The 22,470-nt window shown below is 37.0% G+C and overlaps 1 protein-coding gene across 3 annotated transcripts in view; it reads right to left on the bottom strand.

Moving 5' to 3' along the window:
• The window catches only part of dpp10 (dipeptidyl-peptidase 10 (non-functional)), a 251,290-nt gene that overhangs the window by 43,387 nt on the left and 185,433 nt on the right, over positions 1-22,470 (bottom strand). For 2 of the 3 annotated variants that reach the window (XM_085434453.1, XM_085434454.1), the window contains exon 5: positions 20,950-21,024. In XM_085434453.1, coding sequence (XP_085290579.1) covers positions 20,950-21,024 — 75 coding nt within the window. Of the gene's footprint in view, positions 1-6,896; positions 7,058-20,949; positions 21,025-22,470 lie in introns of those variants that run through there. The other variant, XM_085434455.1, reaches the window with a different exon arrangement.

The raw sequence follows: 22,470 nt of genomic DNA, 5'->3' as shown, positions 1-22,470 counted from the left end.
ATGACACAAGCACATTTCACAACATCTGTGACATTTGCACTATGTGAGGGCTTAAAAAGAATCCAGGCAAAATCCAACAACTAGCAATAATGCAGACAAACTCAGTGACAAGGTTGATAGACTACATTTCAGCTAACTGTATACCACTAAACTTATATTAAGATATGCTTAAAAATGTCCATCCATCCATTCGCTTCCGCTCATCCTTTTCAGGGTCGCGGGGAGCCTATCCCAGCTGTCATAGGGCAAGAGGCGGGGTACACCCTGGACAGGTCGCCAGTCTGTCGCAGGGCCAACACACAGTGACAGACAACCATTCGCACTCGCACATTCACACCTAGTGGCAATTTGGATTATCCAATTAACCTATAACCCCACAAGTTGCATGTCTTTGAACGGTGGGAGGAAGCCAGAGTACCCGGAGGGAACCCACGCAAACACGGGGAGAACATGCAAACTCCACAGAGAAAGACCCCGGCCTGATGGTGGAATTGAACTCAGGACCTTCTTGCTGTGCGGCAACAGTGCTAACCACCGTGCCACCGTGCTGCTTAAAAATGTCTAAAATCTTTTAGAATTCTTACATACAAATCGTCCAAGTGAAGAAAAGGAGAGACTTGCCCTTAGAAATTGTTTGTGGATGTTATTGCAAGACATACTCTACACTCCAGTGGCACAAATGAGATCTTTGATTTGTCCCCGGTCAGACTCATGGGGATGAGCCAGAGGCTACGAAGACTCATCGTGGAAGGTGTTGTCCAAGATTTACTTTGACCCATTCCTTCAGGCTGTGCAAGCCAAGAAGAGACTAACCAATTTAATCTTTTTTTTTTTTTAAATACCCATCCAAAAATGTATTACTATATGGACAAATCCAGATATATATTTATTTAACATATCCCAGCAATATAACTGCCCGCTTCAATCCTAGGAAGAGACACAGATCCCTTTGGGGCTGCGTCAGGAAGGTTATCCAATGTAAAGAAATCTGCCAAATCAAACATGCAGAGCTACCTGCTGCGGCGATTCCTTTTGAATGAGTAAGCAGACAAAAATAACTTCTTTATCCTTTTAATATAAACTGAGATTTACGCATATAGAACACAACAAAGAGGCAATCACTGCTGTAGCTCAGAGTTTAAATTGCTTTGTACAGTGTGTGGTAATTATGGATGAAATATAATGTTCCTGTTTTAAGAAGCTACAATTGAATTTGTTAGAGAAGGTATGTGAAAATGTGCAGACTTCACATTAAGAATTACAGTGAGGCAGGCATGCTAGTTCATTTATTTCAGACATGAGTTATGTGACTGTCATTGATATGGATTTGTGTATTTACCGCATGCTGTGATCACATTCTCTTAAAATATTGAATAATATAGTTTATTTGTCCAAAAAGCTTATAACAGCCCAAAGGTAGATGTCGTGCAGACATAACAACATCTTTAAATCATTTACAATAAAAACTCTTCAATACGTAACAGAGTTCATTTTGTGTAATGTGGTTCATGGTTGTTTAACAACTATGTGGTGCAAATATCTGTGTATAATTAAAAAAAGACTTTCGAGTTGTCGCGTTCATTTTAGTCTACAATTGTTACAGTTTGTCCTTTTTTAATTCTAAGGTTTTATGCATTTGGGAAATAATAATAAAAAAATAATTTTGTGTTTACAAGGTTCTAATTTTTCAAATTCTAACCAGAGAAGAACAACAACCCTTGAGTACAAGTACACTCCGTGTGAGTAAGTAACATGAACAATGATTGGTAATTGTTTCCTGTATGACTTTACTTTCACTCTGCCACATCATTGTGGAGGAGTTTTGGTTGACTCTTTAGTATTTCTGCATTTCATTGAGGTTTGTTGGCATTCATTTATGCACCCCACCACCATGCTTGACAGGTGCAGCATCAGGTGTTTGGGAAATACAAAAAACTGCGTATTTTTGTTCATTATTGCTAAATATTTATGTCCTGGTATTATATGCCAAAAGCACATTGTTCCAGAAGTTCATGATTAGATACTATCTAGAATGTTTTCCATGTGTGACAAATTTTTCTCATTGTAGAACGATGAACTTCAGATCGTCCATCAGTCCACAAACACCTGGATGCCCCTGACCAACAAACTGCCAAAATTTCTGTTATTATAGACGTGGTCACTTGCTCATGACCTGCCACTTACCCCCTTAATTTTTATTGCCGCACTAAGGATTTATTTACTTTTTCACACGCTGCTTATGTATCTAACTTTTTGGGGAAATAATTGACAAAACATGCTATTTGTTGTTGAACATATGAGGTTGTAATTATCTAATTTTAAGATCTGCTGAGACCAGATAAATTTTATTATATTTTTATATGTAAAAAATTAGAAATGACAAAGCCCATACTTTTTGTTTCACATGCATATATGTATTTACTTTTAAAGAACAAACCATGAGGATGTTTCAATCAAGTCCAAAAACAGGAGGGAAAGGAGAGAGAATGCGTTTTTGACCTTGTGCTTAATACATAAAACTTAATGGGTCTTTATCTACCAGAGTTTATGTCTGTTGCACTGAGATGACAAGTTATTGCAGGTTTAAGCTTTTTTTATAACGGTATGTCGGCTTTCCCTTAAATATGAAATGGCATAATAATAGGTTCACTTACTAATGAGGATTAAGTCTAATCCCTGAAGAAAACATCACTATATTTTTATAAGAGCACTTGAGGAAACAAAGCAGATGTTTCTTACAATCATGGAAGTCAAAAGACATTTTGAAAGACTGCAATAAAGCTTTGGTTAAATTTACAGGCTTTATTACAAATATCTTTCAGTATAGCGGAGAACTGTGCATGGAAGTAAAACCTGATTCTTCATAGTGCACTATACACATTTCTCAAACCCTGACAGGCTGAAAATTCCTCTTTTTTTTTTTGACATGAAACAGTCTTTACAAGCCCCAAATGAACTTTTCAGTGATATGCCATTAGTTTTAGGTGTAGAGCACACATGGGTATGGTGACCTTTGTTGCCGACTTCGTACTAAAACAAAAGGTTGTGACATTTTCAGCACTCAATGCTGTGAAGAAGAATTTAATGTCAAGAACCGAACGTACGGATGCAAGCTGGATGTTTAAAAAAAAACACCTTTGACAACATCACAACAAGGATTCTTGTCTAAAAGGATTAAAGTACCCTCTTCCAAAGTTTAATTATCTAGTGATTTCAGTTTTTGTAACTATAGCTAAAAAAACAACAAAAATCTTAAGGTCAGTTGTTATCTGTAATTAACTTTTTTTGGCTGATAAAGCAAAACACTACAGATCACAGGTGTCAGCGTAATTAATCTTAAGCTGCAAACTGAAAATGTGATAAAAGGTATTAGATATGAAAAGGTAATGAGATGATAAAATGTATGTAACACATGATTAAGAGGGTATTAGTGGGGTATTTTTAATAAAAAAAAAACGTGTTGGAAATTTAAACTGTGTCTTAGTTCTAGATGCAGAACTGCAATCTTAATATATGTCTATAATATGAATCAGTTAATGGTCTTAAAAACCTCTTTCTCTAAATCAACTTCAAAGAGAAAACATTTACCACTCAAAACGACAGAATGGATGCCAGCTGAATTAATTTAATTAAGGGCCCAACTCCAAAGGCTTTTTTACAGTATTCATATTTTTTTGCTCAAACTGTGCCTCAGATGTAAAGTTCATGCTTTTAACATAGATTCTTCACAATCATTGCTTACAAGTCCCAAAATATGATGCAACATTAGTCATTTCAGAATTGTAATATAAAGTTGGTACATTTTATGAATTCCAATATAATTAGTCTACTGTTTCCTATATTACCCACTTATAAAAAGAGCTGTGGGAGGTATACTGTAGGTCCATTTTTTCAGTATTAACAAATCAGAGTTGTTCACAAATGCTGAGTTGACATGCACATCACAGTTTGCTTTTTCTTATCTCCCCTTGTCTTTATATGGTGTAGCCAGCTGTCAGCTTACTCACATCATACTTTATTAGGGTTAGGGTTAAAATCATGATAAAAACCATTAAATAACATAAAGATATATCAGTAAAATTAAAAACTTTTGAAAAGAAGACAATAAGCTAATACTGCAAAAAATTGTGTCCTAAAATTTACAAAGTGATGAAACAAACATGTTAAATTGAATTAATTGTTTTAACTTTGAGTGCACCCATGTACTGAAGTTCATTACTATTGTTGTGCCTGAACATTAGAGCATTTACATATTAAATATTTACATATTACTATTCTGCAATAAAGGAGACGTGGAAATCAGTTTCGACAAAAGTTGATTGATCAGGTATTCTTGGTGTGTTCTGTGTTCCAGTAGCTGGGATTCTAGCAGTGTAAAAAAACTTAGCAGAAGATTACAAACAATAAAAATATCTGCTCACATTTTTTAAATCAACGACTGAATGTATATGAAATTTTCAGTTACAAAAGAATTACTCAATAAATAAGTAAATAAAAAAATTCAGTGAAACGTGAACCTTCCACCTCATTTGCAACTGGAACTCTGAATATAGCCTAACCTGAAAAATATTGTCCGCATAAGTACCATAGAAAAAAATCACATATTATGTTAATTTAACTTTTAATCAACTGCATTTTTCATGAATAGCAGCAAAAACCCTGTGAAAGCCAAAGTCACTGTTTCACAGCTCAGTTTTTAATTTAGTCTCTTTTAGAAGTATCTTTTAAAACAATTATGCTCATGGGTTTTATATTAAGAGATAAATTAGTATCTTCCACATCTTTCCCGTTGGCTAGTGCATTTTACTAAATTAAAGCATTATAAATAATGTAACTTAAAAAAAAAGGACAAAAAAGTTCTTATTAATGTGCATGTCATTCTATGACCATATTAGTACTAATATGACTAATAAAAATTAAACATGCAAAACAGAATGTGACTGTAAACAGAAACAAGAGAGAAGGTGCCTGCAGTCAGGACAGTATATAGTTAAAATCCTTTTTACACACTCAAGGACATTTGGCTGGTCTCTGTCTGTCAAGTAACTGACCTTTTTTAGGCTTGTGGGAAATAAATGTTTTGTCAAAAAATAAATAAATAAAAGTGAAGGATGGAAGAAAAACAAGCGTTTCAGTTAAATCTAACTGGGAGTTTGAATTCCCATTAAACATAACCCCTCCCAGTGAAATTATGTTTTTACTTTATGAACCTGTTTAAAAAATGCATATATTATAAGCAGGGGTGCATATAAATGGTCCGAAGGTGCGCATTCGCTGTCAAGATAAAAGACGCACACCAGATAAGAAGTTGCAACGTGCGTTTGCGTACATAAGATTTTCTGGAGGAGGACAGACATTAGTTTAGAAGGCTTAAAAATGTCGAAGAAGCAAGCTCCTTTAAGCAATTACTTTGGTGTTCCTCCACCTCCAAACAAATGTCAGAAGGAGTCTGAACCGCAAAAGAAGCGCGTATTCTCGGAAAAGTGGTTGCAGGAGGTGAGCTGGCTTCAAACAAATGATGAACGCACAGAGATGTGGTGCAGAATATGCCGTGAAAATCTCACTCTAGCGGACAAAAACAGTGCGTTTTATATGTACGTATATAAATTAGGGGTGCAACGATACACAAAATTCACGGTTCGGTTCGATACTTTGGTGTCACGGTTCGATATTTTTTCGATACAAAAAAAAAATGTTCATGCCTTTTTAATTTGTCATTTATTAAAATTATAAATATATATTTTAACACAAAAGTACAGTTTTTAAATTTAACCCTAACCCTTGTGCGTGTTGTTTTTTAGCTCGACATATTGCAGCCACAGAAATTCTTTTGTCCATGAAACCATAAAGCTGCACTTTCTTTTTGCCTTATAGTCTGATTTGTCATAACTTCTCCGTTTTGTGGTAAGCTTTTCTTTGGCTGTCACTTCTTCACCCTGACCTGTCTTATTTGGCTCAGCAGAACTAAAATATATATCTGTTTGTGAAGGTTCTCAATCATCCAGGTCATCCTAGTGAAATATATATCCTGCCGCACTCACATAAGCTCAGCGATTCTCTGCGCGATCAACCTCTCACATGTTTAAGCTGCGGGAGATTTCACTTGTCATGTTTGCATAGTAAGCTAACAATTAATAAGACGATGTCAGAGGAATTGGTGCACAAATTATCATCACTCACAGATCAGTGCTGTCACTCTCTATACACAGTTCGCGCGATTGCAAAGTGAAAGCAAAAAAACAAGCGCAAATTCAAACACGATTTCAATATGTCACATATTGACAGTGGCTCACCCAATGACATAATTACCCAGCTACATTTCTGAAAGAATGCAAAAGCATTGACATATATTTTTCCTTCCTACAATAGCCCGACAGGCAGGGGAGAGATAGCCCAGGGACATCGGGCTAGCGATATTGCGAGCCCTGTATCTGATTGAGGAATCACTCATCTTTGGAAAAGAGAGTTTATTACAGAGAAATGTCTCTTTCCAAAATAAAAGCTATACTATCCGTTTCTTCTGGGCTATATTCTCAGCAGCATATTAAACATATCAGGTCTCCATAAGGAGAATCCTGTGCTAACAGCTGTCTAAATGACTCGGCTAAAGTTTGTAGCATGCATGCTTGTTTTTGTCTTTGCACTAGGATGATGTCGGTGTAAATGTGCAGTCATATTCGTTGTGTTCCCACTAGTGCTTTCAGGTTAATCTCGTTGAAATAACCTTAACGCCACAACACGGCAAATCTCCGTTAACGAGCTACCCTATACAGAGGGGCTAGACAGCCAACACGTTAATGAGCTAACTGCGCTAACACACTAGCTCCCACCCATGTAATTGAGCATTGCATGGCACATCCAACATACTGTTTTACTTTAGTCCATGACTCGCTTACCTTCAGGGTCATACGTCACATGAAAACCAAAATAATTCCAAACGCCAGATCTGAATGAGGGTGGGGAGGTCCACTTCTGTCTCGCTAGCTTGCCCTGCGCTCTTCCTTCTGACCATCCTGTCTGTGTTGAGTGCTCAGTGAATCTGCGTTCGACTACTCCGCCTAGGCTGCACTCTCAAGCCTAGGCGGAGTAGTCAAATGCAGATTCACTGAGCGCTCAACACAGACAGCATCTCAGAAGGAAAGTTGATAAAATAAATTACAAATTTTGTATTGTTCTTTTTTTTCTCCCCTTTGGTTTTCTTTCTTTCTCTCCCCCTCTTTCTTTCATTCTTTCCCCCTGTCCTATCCCACAGTCATGTCTGTCCCGTTTGCAACTGAAATTAAAATAAATTCATAATTATAATAAAGGTCAATCAAATGGACCAATATGATGATCCACTTAAAATAAATCCTCTTGGCATCTTTCTTGGCCTCAAGACAACAATTCCGATGGCTATAGATCCAAACGGGACACAAAAAAAAAAAAAAAAAAAATTGAAAAAAATTGTATTGTTCCATACATATGCGTACCGAACCGAAAGCACTGTATCGAACGGTTCAATATCGATACGAATATCGTTGCACCCCTAGTATATATGTATGTATATGTATATGTTTTGTCTGTTGTATGACAAAAAAAAATCTCTTTTGAGTGAGACAAAAAGAAGAAAAAACTATCTACAGACATTTAACAAAACTTTCATGGATGTCACCACTGAAGAAGTGCATCTGAGCCTTCCCCTCCCCTGCTGGGCATCAGTCCACTTATAAAAATCAATAGTGTAGTGGAAGCAGCTCCCTGGATGGCTCTGTGAGAAGGGAAAACATGTCTACCAAAAGGCAACCAAAGAATAACAAAGCTTTACATTACAGGATATGTGAAGCTGACATCCTACTCTCCTGTCACTATGTGGCAGCTATGGTAATTTTAGCTCTAGGGACTATAAAGAGGTGGGCTTTGAAACTTATATTTTTGTTTGTCTTTGTTTATATTTTTGCTTGCCATTATCACAAGCACATTTAGATAGAATACACAAGGCACACCAAGAGCCTGTTCACAGCTTGAGGATTTTTAGTTTTTCTTTAGTTTAGATCCTTGATAGGGTTATATTTAAAGAATATAATTTTACACTGCAAATAGCGTAGCCTTCTATTACTTCAGTTTTGATGTGGTCAAAACTTACAAATCCCGGTAAGAGTAGTTGTGAAACTGCAGGTTATTCATCTGCAGAGGGATGGTTTATTTGAAGAGTGCATCGTAGCACAGAAACAGCAGCAGTTAAGGGTACAAATTATCTTCTTATGGCCTCTGACAGTGGACTCATATCTGTGTGTCTCCTGCTAGGCCTCAGATCAGTATTCAATACTATTGATTATAATATTTTAATACAGAAACCTGAAGACACTGTTGGTATTAAAGGAAATGTGATACACTGAAGGGGCGTTGTGGTTACCACTGTTGCCTCACAGCAACACGGTCCTGAGTTTGACTTCACCATCTCGCTGAGGAGTTTGCACATTCTCCCTGTGTTTGCGTGGGTTCTCCCCGGGTACTCCGGCTTCCTCCCACAGTCCAAGGTTGCGCTTGTGGAGTTCCACAGGATTATGTGCCAGGACCAAACCTTTACTTAAAACACTGCATACATTTTCGTTGTTATGCAGATGATACTCAGCTTTTTTAAATCCATAAATCCAGATGATACAAATCAATAAGATTAGATCAGATTAGATTAGATAGAACTTTATTAATCCCTCGGGTGGGTTCCTCTGGGAAATTCGATTTCCAAAAAAGCACAGCACCGACAGAAGTTACAGAGTTACAGAATATTATATATATATATATATATATATATACATATACACACACACACACACACACACACACACACACACACACACACATATATATATAAATACAGAGACAATATAAATAAAATATATGAAGGGGATAAATAGAATAAATAGGAATAAAAAATAAAAATACAAGTGAATTGCACATTTCAAGTATTGAGTCTATTGCACTGTTGACTATTTACAAAAAGTATTGCACAAGGTATTGTACAGTGAGGTGAAGAGGCACTACAGCTTAGTTGTTCCCCCCTCCTTTGTCCTCCTGTTTCCCCTCCCTCTCCCCTCCAGAGAGGAGTTAAACAGTCTGATAAGTTAAGCCACAGGCATGTCATAAAAATATAAAGATCTGGATTTAGAGAATGTCCTCCCTATTGATTTGTAACATTGTTTGCAATTGGATACTGCAATCACACATATCAAAAGGATAGATATCAGCTTCGGATAATCTCGCAGACAAATTCTATCTCACATCACCTAAACTACATAAGCCTATGTAGCTTGATGCTTGTTTATTTTCTGTGAAAATCCCTTTGTTTACATGTCTCAGAATATTGCTATATTCATCCGTTATGGTTGCAGTACACCAAACAAGAGGCATTTAAGGACACAGGAATGCAGGTGTTTTGCTTTAACAACAAAATCCCAAAGGGGTACTTTTATTTTGCTGGCATTATTGGAGAAATGCTGATAGCCTATATAATAGTGGGTATCGCCATTCAGTGCAGCAGCCACCGTTCACACTCATTTGAAATTTATTAAACTGAATGCAGAGATGTTGCTTTGGGACACAGGTGCTGTTTTCCACCGTAAAACTGTGCATCAGGACGATATTTGTTTTCTGCTTTTCACATATTTGTGGTTTGTTTTTCCTTGAAATGCCAGGTGGGCTCAACAGAGACAGCACAGATAGCTTCTCTCTCATTTCCCTCTTTGTTTTCAGCATTACATCTGTGACTCCCCACTGCCATTTCCCACTTAGATTATTTGATCCTTTATTAGCAATTCTTCCTCAAACTGGGACACTGGAATATAAACTGATCAGCTATGAAAATGCAAAATTGTTGATTTCTTAAAAGACTGCTCAGAAGGTAAATGGCTTTTGAACTTTTCCAGTGACAGACAGAAACAAGCTTGAAGTGTTGCATTGGTATGGCTGGAAAAATGCAGAACAAATGTAAGCTTTCAATCCAGTTATGCCTTGACATGCAATCAGTAGAGGCTGTCACTCAGAATTTGTGAAAAATCTGTCAACTTCAAACCCACGCACTTCTGTGTCTTTATAGCTTAAACCTAATTATGTATTTTTTCATGTTCCCTCTACTTCAGTGGAAAAAGAACAGAATATATGAATGTTAGGAGAAGGAGATCTCTCTCTCCCACTATATTTGAATGCAGACACACACACATACTTAAATCAACAGCTTATAGCGATGGCATACAAATAGAGTAAAATAGCACTATAGGCAGCAAAGATTTCAAACATTACACGGTGTCTGCAAGGCTAAGAAAACACCAGCCAGTTGTGAGCAGTGACAAACATAAACCTAGAGATTATGAGCTTTTCTCAAGCTTAATCACTCCCAGATACAGATGTAGGTAGATAACAGTATGTAATCCCACAGACATGTGAGGCTACACGAGCTTTCTCCTGGACCTTGTAGCAGGAAACTCCTCCATTCACATCAGATCCACATAACCACCTAAAACCGCTGTAGCTTATGAACAGCAACTACAAAGGCTGCACTCTATAAAACAACTTATTAGTTCAAAGGCAGCACTGGATCAAAGTGCATGATTAGCAGGAGACCGGTTTGCTTATTTTAGTGCAGATCCAAGTCTCTTTGTTATTCTTTTCATCGTTCATTAGAGGTTACGATTAACTGCAAGCACAGACTTCACAGTATAGTCCATAGATCAAAGCATGCGATTACAGCAAGCTCATAAAAATTAGGGGAAAAAAACATTTAAAATAAATAATTTTGAATGATTTCGATAGGATACAAAACTGACTTTAGTCAGTTTACTAAATTGTGCAAAACATAACAAAAATCTTGCATGTGCGTATTGGAAAACCTCTATTGTGTCATGTGACTGACAAGAGATTCAAATTTGGATGTTAAAATATTTAACTGATTGCAATATGTGTTTACAAGAGCATATGAAATGCAAAACAAAACTGTCATATTTGTATTTTTTAATGGAAACAGAGTGCTGGAGGGAGGTGTAACAGAGAAAGGAATGTTAATGTTAAAAACAGACTGCATGATAAAGTGTTATAGTCAATGATGGAATTCACTGCATTTTAATAACTGTGAGCTGCTCATTCTAAAAAATCATTTACTCGTTTTGTAAAATGAGTAAGTTATCGTCAGCTAACAATACCAAGAGTTTTGAACCATGAAGAGAAGGTGTTACCTGCCAACCTGCCAGATAACACTATATGCAACACCTTAATTTAGAATTTATTTTAAGGAAGAGGTATTTTTGTGCTTTTACTTTTTCAATATTTAATCAATACCACAATCAATCTTTATTGATACTAATTACTATTATTTGAAGATATTATCCAAATCTGTTTGAAGAAAAGGAGCATTATGTTTCTTTCTAATTTGGGACTGAAAATTAGTTTATATTAAATTATTACTGTAAAAAAATTAAAGGAAATGATTTCCAGATGTCATCCAAGACATCTATCACTTACAAATAGTATAATTGCAAATATAATTGGGTTTTATTCAAATGCCTATTAAGCTAATTCATTCCAACATATAATGGGACACATTAATACCACTGCTTCATGTGTAATCACTCAAGTTTTTGATCATTTATATCCGGTGTCTATCCTGGCACAGTAACTATCTAAAAATCAACCGTAAACTATCAAATCAGTGCACAGACTGCTTCTTGTAAGCATCCTTCACATACTGCATCCTATTTCTTGATCTGAGATACCTCTGCAGTTCTTTAATAACATGCCTGACAGCATAGTTTTCCATGGTTTTAGTTCCACTGTATCAAATTATATCAAGTGTTACTTTGTTGAGGAGCTATATAGTATCTTCATATTGTAACAAATTAAGGCAATGGCCTCTGCTTATTATAGTGTGCTTATAATTGTAATGATCTAATTCCCTGGGAAGATCTGTTAAAATAAAATGTCGACCTCTGGGTGTTCATCATTTGAATTGTTTTAATGGAATAACAGTTCAGCACATTCCTCACCTTCATTAGTATCTCTGGCTAAGCCTTGGGCATAAGTGAAATTTTACTGCATCCACACAGGATGTGCTGAAACACTGTGAATACTGCTGATCACCACCTGTGTAATCGATAAAGTCGGTAAGCTGTACTTACTTATACCTGTTTAGAAGTTTAATTTAAAAGAAGTGTACAGAGAAAGATTGGTTTTCTTTGCTGTTATGCTTTTTTGGTTACATTTCACATTTCAGGATTAATATTTGTTATATTTTGAGGGAGTTTTAGTGTATCCCATGATGCACTAGGATGATGCAACAGGTTGCAAGTCTGACAGAAAACCTCACAGACACCTATGGTTGGTTAAAGAATCAAGATTTTTGCTATTAAACTCCACATAAAAAAAGACTAAAACCAGTGAGTGGATGCTGTAGAAATCCTCTGCTGTCCTGCTGTTAGACAATATTAATGAGCCACATGGCTTTTCATTACCATGAACAAACACACTGGAGTTAATGTGGAAGCACTGGCTAAGTTCCAGTCCCTGCTCACATACTCACAGTGGTGTCTGAGGGCTCTTATGTTGTCTTTTCAAACCATTTCTGTACAACTTTCACAATACGGAAGGGAAAATCACATAATGCATTATGCTGTGATATTAAACCTGCCAAAACCCATGACCAATCCAAGTAATCAGGGTACTTAGTCTATGAATACACGTGGTCTTTGTGATTTCCACACATGCGGATTTAAGGTGAGTTTTTGTCCTTAAAGTGGAGCTAATCAGTATTTATAGAACAGTAATGTGTCAAATTACAGTCAATCTGAAACTGTCACTTTGAACATTGATCCTTCATAAAAATATCAGCTATCTGATTAACTCCAGCTGTTTCTCACAGGTGTTGGCAGAGACCTAAATGGAGCACACTGGACTTTACATTTACCAAGAGGCAAAAACCAAGACTTGACATGAGTGATAGTGTTCCTCTATAAATTCTGGATTTGAAAATAAGAAACAACTAATAAGATAAAAGAAATGAAAAAAAAAACCCAATTATAATATCAGCTTAAACAATAATGATTTTATATGTAGTGTGTAGTACTTTTTGCAATGCTAGTTCTTCATGGATGTTAATGTGGTACTGTGAACATTTTTATGCTACCCCCAGGTCTAAAAAAAATAATTCATTCCAAGTTCAAAGACATGAACCAAATTTTAGAAACTACAGATATGCTTTTCAATTCCCCATAAAACATGACACATTATAAAAAAATTCAGTGCTCAGAAAACTGATTCTTGAAACTCATCCACATGTAATACTCAGCAGAACACTAAATTTGTATTTGTTTGAGGCTAAAAACAGTACTCCAGAAATACTTTACACAGACGACTGATTGAACCAATCAGTTGTTAAAGATTCGTTTTTTCAAATGGATTAAATGCTCAAAAAGATATGCAGCATAAGCCACATTCAGGTATGTATTCATTTAGCATTTTTTATTCTATGCATGCAACACCTTATCAAACCTTGGAGACCTGCTGCGGTCTCCAAGGTCTTTTACCTTTGTTTCATCTGCCTGACCTGCATACTGCTGAAATATCAGACCTGGTTTTAATAAAGAATGCAGCTGATTTGATGTGATAAAAACAAGCAAATAATGTAACAACACAAGTCACGGGCAGAAATGGGGAAATCTACTTTCTGTCTCTGTCTCTCCTCGTGACGGATCTACGCTGCTCAGGCTGCCTGAGGCCCAACAGCCCGACTAAGTCTGTTTGCCTTTTAGTCCACGTAATTCTCTGACTCCATCAGCTGAGCCTGAGCCTTCATCTTAGGTAGGAATGTAGCTATAGTCAGACTCAGTACTGTAATTTTAAACATATAATGTGGATTTGACTCTGCAGCAAAAAGATAAACCTATATAGACAAATAAAACCTCTTTTTATTGCCTATATCTTTGCTTAGGATAGGTAAAAAAGACAAGCACACAATGTTGCAGCTGTGACTGAGGTCACATACTGTTATTTCTATATATATGTTGTTAAAATACTTCAAAAGCAAAATGCAATCCAAAGCAAATGATTAGAATGGATTGGGGTGGGGACAGTGGGGTGAGGGTGAATTTGACTGACACATTTCTACCAAGATGCAAAATTGGCCAAGAAACGTGATGAATGTTTTATTTCATTCAATGCACCAGAGATGAACCCATTAGAGAAGCAATTTACTTCTCCTGGAAAAGCAGCTTTTATTGCCCTTCATCACAAAGGTGTCATGTTGAGTTAGTTTTTGTTTTTTTCCTCAATAGATGAGACGCACAAACAGTGTATCATAAATCTATATAGCAGGAACTATGTCCACTTCAGTTCTCTCACTTTTTGCACAAAAGGTAAGACTTTTCCTCCATGTACAGGGTGGGCCATTTATATGGATACACCGTAATAAAATGGGAATGGTTGGTGATATTAAAGTCCTGTTTGTGGCACATTAGTATATGTGAGGGGGCAAACTCCTCAAGATGGGTGGTGACCATGGTGGTCATTTAGAAGTCGGCCATCCTGGATACAACTTTTGTTTTTTCAATAGGAAGAGGGCCATGTGACACATCAAACCTATTGGTAAGGTCACAAGAAAAACAATGGTGTGCTTGGTTTCAACGTAACTTTATTCTTTCATGAGTTATTTACAAGTTTCTCTTTGTTCACAGCCATTGACATGTCGAAGAGGTTAACACCTGAGGAGCGGATCAAAATTGTGTTGATATCTGGTGAACGCAGTAACCGGGTCATTCCAGCAGATTTCAATGCAAGACACCCTACGAGACCACCCATCTCCCATGCTACAGTCAGCAAACTGCTTGCTAAGTTTCGTGAAACTGGTTCAGTGTTGGATTTGCCAAAATGTGGACGCAAGAAAACTGTCACTAATGAAGAAACATCAGTGGCTGTCCTAGCATCATTCAGCAAGAGCCCACAGCGTAGCACTCGCCGCATGTCGCAGTGGCATTAGTCGAACATCCCTTCGGCGGATATTAGCTACTCACAGATGGCACCCTTACAAACTCCAGCTACTGCAGCATCTCAACGAGGATGACCCAGATCGGCGCACAGAATTTGCAGAATGGGAAAAACAGAAATTGGAACAGGACCCTCAGTTCACGCAGAAGATTTTGTTCAGTGATGAGGCAAACTTTAATGTGAATGGTGAAGTTAACAAACCAAACCACCGCTATTGGTCTGACACTAACCTACACTGGATGGATCCCTCCAAGACTGTTGGGACAACAAAAGTGATGGTTTGGTGTGGTATATGGGGTACAACGATAGTGGGTCCATTCTTCATCAATGGAAACCTCATCAATGGAAACCTGGATATTTGAAATTGCTACATGATGATGTGTTTCCCTCTTTATGCACTGAAGCTGGCACGTTCCCTGAGTTTTTCCAGCAAGATGGTGCACCACCACATTATGGGTGCCAGGTCCGAGCATTCCTAGATGAACAGTTTCCTGGAAAGTGGATTGGTCGCTGTGGGCCAGTTGAATGGCCCCCAAGACTGACCCCCTTAGACTTTTATCTTTGGGGTCATCTGAAGGCAATTGTCTATGGTGTGAAGATACGAGATGTGCAGCACCTGAAACTACGGATACTGGATGCCTGTGCTGGCATTTCTCCTGTGGTGTTGCTATCAGTGTGTGAAGAGTGGGATAAGAGGGTTGCATTGACAATCCAACACAATGGGCAGCACATTGAACACATTTTATAAGTGGTCAGAAACTTGTAAATAACTCATGAAAGAATAAAGTTACGTTGAAACCAAGCACACCATTGTTTTTCTTGTGACATTACCAATAGGTTTGATGTGTCACATGGCCCTCTTCCTATTGAAAAAACAAAAGTTGTATCAAGATGGCCAACTTCTAAATGGCCACCATGGTCACCACCCATCTTGAGGAGTTCGCCCCCTCACATATACTAATGTGCCACAAACAGGACTTTAATATCACCAACCATTCCCATGTTATTACGGTGTATCCATATAAATGGCCCACCCTGTAGAATGAAATACAGTTGTGAAAACCTAAGTACACCTCATAACTTGAAGTAGTCATTTTCTGTGTGACTTAAGTTTCTCATCATTGTGGAACAGTTTTGGTCCACTCTTCCAGAACACTGCTTCAGTTTATTGATGTTTGCAGGCATTCATTTATGCACAGCACTCTCACCGTCCCACTACAGCATTTCAAGGAGCTATTGATTGATTCTTGATTCTTTTCTTTTTCAGCCATTCTGTGGTAGATTTGCTGCTGTGGGATCTTTCTCATGTGCATGGCCGAGTTTAGGCCAAGCTTTAGCTGTCAAACAAATGACCTCACATGTGACTTTGGCACACAGAGCAGTTCATGGTTGACGACAGCAAAGTGCCCAGGAACAGTGGCTTCAACACAAGCACAAATCATCGCCCCTCCATCACCATGCTGACCATTATTATTTGGTATTGCATTTTATGCTTAATGCACAATCTGACCGTGAGGTGAATTTGCCCACCAGCAAACTGCCAAAACATCTGCTTTTATCGAGTTGCTCACATTCTCTGATTATCAATTAACTAAATGCTTTTGATTAGCAGCACCTGGCTTCTACATAATCTCTTCCAGTTCCAGTGGAATAAGCATGAGTTGACAGAGTCTTAGTTTTGTAGGTAAATCCCAATGCAGATGACAATTACAATTAGGAATGCAATTCAGCAGCATGCAATAAAAACATCACTTTATAAAGACTACTGCAACAGACATTCAGGAATTATATCAGTCTTAGGTTTTGTTTTTCATTTATTTTTGTGAATGTTTCTTAGGTGTAGAAGAAAAGTGCTTTGAGTGCTCAAGTACCAAAGACTTACATAAGAACCTGTCCATTTCATATTTTTATTTACTGAAATAAAATGTGTATATGTACCTAGCATTTTCATGAGGATAATGTAACTAATTTAATGCTACAGGTGTCTCCTTTAATTGAATGTATTAAAACTGTGTTTTTCATATTTATATGACAAGGCACTCGAAAGTTAAGTCATGACAGTGACATTTTATTAGTTATTTCCAAGACTTTTCTTTGTTTGTTCGAATGGAGACAGTCCAAATTTAATATTGTTTTTCATAATGTGCACAACAGATAAGCTAGAACATATTACAATTTTTGTAAAATAAATAAATAAATAAAAAGTTTTCAATATTTTGCATTAATTAATAAAAGCTCTCAAGAACTAAAACAAATATAAAAAAGATTATAAAACAAGTTCTGCAGACAAGAAACAGTCAGTCTGCTGAAAATGAAAGTGGAAAACTATTCATCTAATTATTTATTTGTAATAAATAAATACTTTCATTGTTTTTTATTTCTTTCCACTGTAATTTGAAGTGATTTTTTTCACTGAATTATTGTTTTCTTGAGTTTGATGTTAGCTGCGTGTTCTGTTATAAGGAAGTTTGTTGCATGCATCCTGCTTATGTTATTAATTATTCATCAGCACTTCAAAAGGATAAATGCACAGCACAACATTTGCCATTATTTATGGGTCACCAGATCAAGTCTCTTTAACTCTTTAAAACTTGAGGCAGTCACGTTGAATATCAAAGGAAATAAACAAAGTCAGTTTGTGTAGGAAAGATTCTGATTTACAGCCTCTGAAGATTACATCCTAAAGGGAAGGACTGTATTAACATGTTTTATTATTGGTATACCCAAAGCTGTGACTGTAAGATGTTCCCTCGCTGTTTGATTTAGCTGCATAGTTTAATTTCAAAGTGTGCTAGAGGTGCAGGACAGTGTACATAAAGGCTGGTGATTTTACACAATACCGCTGCTACTGCCTATTAGTTAAAAAAAAAAAAGCCTACTGTTTGTCAGCTACTGCTGCCAAGGGATTTAACAAGGCACACAGGAAGTCATTTTAAATTAACAGCAATTTTATATGCTTTCTTTTTTTAGATTAGAAATGGACCAACAGTGCAATTTCTATTAGATTCTTGTGTCAGTATAACCTTGTGCTAAATATAAGCTGGGCTTCCGGCCACTCGGTGTACTTTATTGTTCCAAATTGTAAGTCTAACCCTTCATTCAAAATATGCAAATCAGCTCTGATTAATCTCCTTGTCACTAATCCTCACAGTTGATCCCTTCCAGAGTGGAGGGTCCAATTTGCATATCTCATTTTGCATCTACTCTTTTCTGATGGAAAGCCGGTAATTATGGTTCAAGCTTGCCCCGCTGCTCTATTAGTGAATAAACGTGATCTGCCAGTCTCAGCATGAGCCACAAAGGAATTTTAATCACTCCCTGACCCTGGCCCTCGTCAAAATTTATTAAGCCCATGAGGACTGAAGCTTAGATGTTTATTCAACTATGTATTTCAGCATGGGTTTGTCTTTCAACACCTGGTGATGCTCTTTTATTTCCTTTTGTTTTTGGTTGCAATCATTTAAAATAAAGCATTTGAATGACAAGACAAATTGTAAGTTAGTCCGCTTGATTTTTAACCTCTGTTAAAGGGGTTAAAAATTTCTTCTCATAACATTAAAACCTGTTTAAAAAGCAGGGGACACATACTTCATGTTTTCAATCTACTCTTGTGTAAATGTACTTTTCGCAGGCAATTCAGATCACATTGCACTGCGCTCTGTCTGTGTCCAACATATCACTGTCACTGTGCAATGTAATACACGCATAAGTCCCTTTAACCTTGTGAGCTCAAAGTTATCATCAGTGTCAACTCTAACCCTACCATGATTTGAAGAACAGTAAAAATTTAATCTTTAAAAAATTATTTTTTTTCATGAATGGCATTTTTCTTTTCTTTGCATATATATTCTCTGCATATTCTGGTAGAGCTAGGGTTGGGGTCAGCATGGGCAGTAAATAATTATTTAATGTGTGTGAAGGTGGAAACAGGGTACAGCATGCAATTTAAGCATGTGCTCCTAAAATAACAAGGTAAGAAAATACCATGTAGTCGCTTTTATGACAAGGTAAACAGCTATTGATGCAGTGAATATTGTATCTTAAAATGACTGGTTGCTTGCTTTCAAATAATGTATAATTTAAATTACAATTGAAAATACAGCAGTACATGTTTTTCCTTTTCTCAGTGCATAATCAAGCCAGGAAGTATTTCTTGATTTAGAGCACAACAACCACTCCAAATGGAAGTTCTGATTAAACTTCCTTTTAAATTACTTCCCTTTCTTCTTGGGTTAAATTAAACTACTGCCAGTTCACTGTTGATTTACATTCTAGTTTTCCTTCAGATTATCTTTCCACAGTTTATGTGCTATAAAAGTATAACATAATGACACAAAACACAATAGCAATAACAAAGTTCAGATGATTAGCTTTCTTTACTCATGCTGATTTTATTTCACCGAACATACATTTCTGCTCTTTCTTGCTTTCTAATTTCACTTTTGTCACTTCTTCTTCCCACGTTACCGAAAGCCTCATATTCACCTTTTTTTCTGTCAGAGTTTCCTGAGGCAATAAATCGCTGGTTGCTGCTCTTTAAATATCATTATATTTCTGTCACTGTGCATTTTAGACCTTCTGTAACGTTGCACAAATCCTCCTCCATGTTCTGGAAGATGTCACATGAAGTTTCTGTTGATAATCTTTTGGCTTTAGTCCTGAACCACAATCATCTAGAATTTGAGGAACCTGTCCTATCTCATTAGGGTAATTTCTTTCCTGACACTTTACTGATTAAATATGTTAAGATTCAGAATTTCCTTTACAACAAAACCCTATTTTTCTCTCTCTGTTAACCCTGTATGACAACCTCAATCAGGAGTTCTTTTCTTAAGTACTTTTATTCATTCATTTTATTCAACATTGTATTTATATGTGTGTTTATAATCTAACTCCCCAAAATAAGTTCCTATACAACTAAACTACATTGTGAATTATATTTCTAAGAAAGTACTAAGGAGGGAGGAGGTACACCCTAGACATCTGGACATACTGCTGGTCACAAGGCAACAAAAAATATATTAGAAAATTTTTTTCCCATGAAATGCAAGTGAGAATGTAGTTTATAGCATTATTCATAGATAATTTAAAGAGTGATCTTGTGTGTGTGGGAGCCACATGGATTTATGGCCTATAATTGGCCCCACACAGGCTTTCATGAGCCAGATCAGGGCCCACCATGGTTTATGTGGTTAACTTGTGACTATGTTATAGGTCACATGGGGCCTGGAATGAAAATAAATAAATAAATAAATGAAAATACAAGATGTGGGCCTAACCAGGGATAAATAAAAACAATAAAATCTTGGCAGGCATCTTACTTTTCCCCCCCAATAAGATAAAAAAAAACATTTTCGGTGATCTGCTCAACACTTGTCTCAACACTGAAGCCAAGAAAGTCATTTCCTTTTTAAATGGATCACAGCCTGCTTTACACTCACTAAACCATGTACCAAAATTCCAACTATATCTGAAGCACATGGTTGGCTTAACCTGCCCATGAAGTCTACTCAGTCCAGTCAGGAACACAATGAGAAAATACGAAAATGCATTTATTTCAGTTTCACTGTGACTTCAAGTAAATTATTTGACTCCTTTTTCCCAGCAGCAGTGACCACATTGTTCCATGCTGAGCATGTTGTGCACTGAAAGAGTCGCTGTCTGTTTACAAAGCAAAAACTCAATAAGCGCAGAGTCCTATAGGCACAGTTTAAGTCAACATAAAAAAATGGTATGAAACCAACAGCCCAAACTTATCTATTTACATTCCACCCATCTGAGAGGGCAGCCAGTGTCTGCATTCCATTGCATATTCTATACACACCATATGTAGATATAACAGTCTCAGTATGACAGAGATGGAAAAATAAGAAAAAAAATAAAAAAAAATAAGAGTATTTTCTTCTTGAAAAAAAAATGATGATTGTACAGATCTAACAAACTTACCGGTTTCACATCATATGCGAAGAGCACATATTTCAGGTCAGGGGAGACTGCATACTTCGCCACGTTGAAGTTAATCTGATGAAAATAATAAAGAAGAAGAAATATTTTACAATACGACAAAAAAGATCAACTCTAAAGTACAGTACCAATGAAAAGTTTCAGTACACCTACTCAACCAATGAATCTCGATGAGTTTACATTAGGTCAGTTGAGTGTGAAGATCAGGGGATCTGATGCAATCAACTGTCAGCTATCATTAGTCTGCAGGTATGTTCAGTGTTGGGGAGTAACAGAATACATGTACCGGCATTACGTCTTTAAAATACAAAATATGAGTAACTGTATTCTGTTACAGTTACCGCTTAAATAGGTGACAATTAGAATACAGTGATTTTGTAGAAATAAATGGATTACACAGTGGTCTTTTCCTGTTTCTAATTTTGGTAATTCTATGAATCCCCAGAAACCCAAACAAAACACGCAATAAGAGCCTCCAATGTAAGTGTCCTGTTACATCAGAACTGCACATGATTATTTGCAGCTAGCAGGTTGTTAATGCTATCCATCAAGTCTACCAGTCTGCTGTCTATGAACTAACCTCAGCTAACACCAGCTAAAGATGTTAGCTCGGTGGCAAGTAGCCTTCAGTAATAGCAATAAATTACACAGCAATAGTACAGGGTGGGCCATTTATATGGATACACCGCCTGAGCCAAGGTGTGAAACTGGGTGTGGGTCCCAATCAGCCAGAGTTTCGTGTGAGTTCATTGTGAAACCTGGCCCCACCTTATCATGCGAATTCCTGAGATCAGATGGCCCAGGATGTGAGTGGGCGTTAAGGTGTCTGGGAAGGGATCTCAAAACTGGATTATAGATGGCTATAATCCAGTTTTGAGATCCCTCCCGAAACTCTGGCTGATTGGGACCCACACCCAGTTTCACACCTTGGCTCAGGCGATTAGAGGATCATCAGGGGGTCCTTTTGTCCCTCTGTGGGGGGTTACTCCCACTAGGTTTATATCTGGGACTCTCCACCATTTGACCTTAGAACTGAAGAAGCTTCTCGGATGAGAGGTGAAACGTCTTCAAGTAACTTAAAGAAGTCCAGACGCTTTTATTTGCAAGCTCCTTTGACTACGATGACCTGGATGACTGAGAACCTTCACAGACAAGCACACCATTGTTTTTTTTTGTGACATTACCAATAAGTTTGATGTGTCACATGGCCCTCTTCCTATTGAAAAAACAAAAGTTGTATCCAAGATGGCCAACTTCTAAATGGCCACCATGGTCACCACCCATCTTGAGGAGTTTGCCCCCTCACATATACTAATGTGCCACAAACAGGACTTTAATATCACCAACCATTCCCATGTTATTACGGTGTATCCATATAAATGGCCCATCCTGTAGATTCATGTAGTTGTAAAAAGCATGACAATATATCAAGTAATTCAAAGTATTCAGAATATGTTACTCATATTAAGTAACTTAACAGAATACGTTACAAACTACATTTTG

The sequence above is a fragment of the Copadichromis virginalis genome, linkage group LG16 (assembly GCF_057382275.1).
Source record: "Copadichromis virginalis isolate Kocher_CV1m ecotype Utaka linkage group LG16, C_Virginalis_male_GT1.1, whole genome shotgun sequence".
NCBI classification, from domain to species: Eukaryota; Metazoa; Chordata; class Actinopteri; order Cichliformes; family Cichlidae; genus Copadichromis; species Copadichromis virginalis.
Note: the sequence above shows the minus strand (reverse complement) of the source record. Positions and strands in the feature narration are given on the sequence as shown.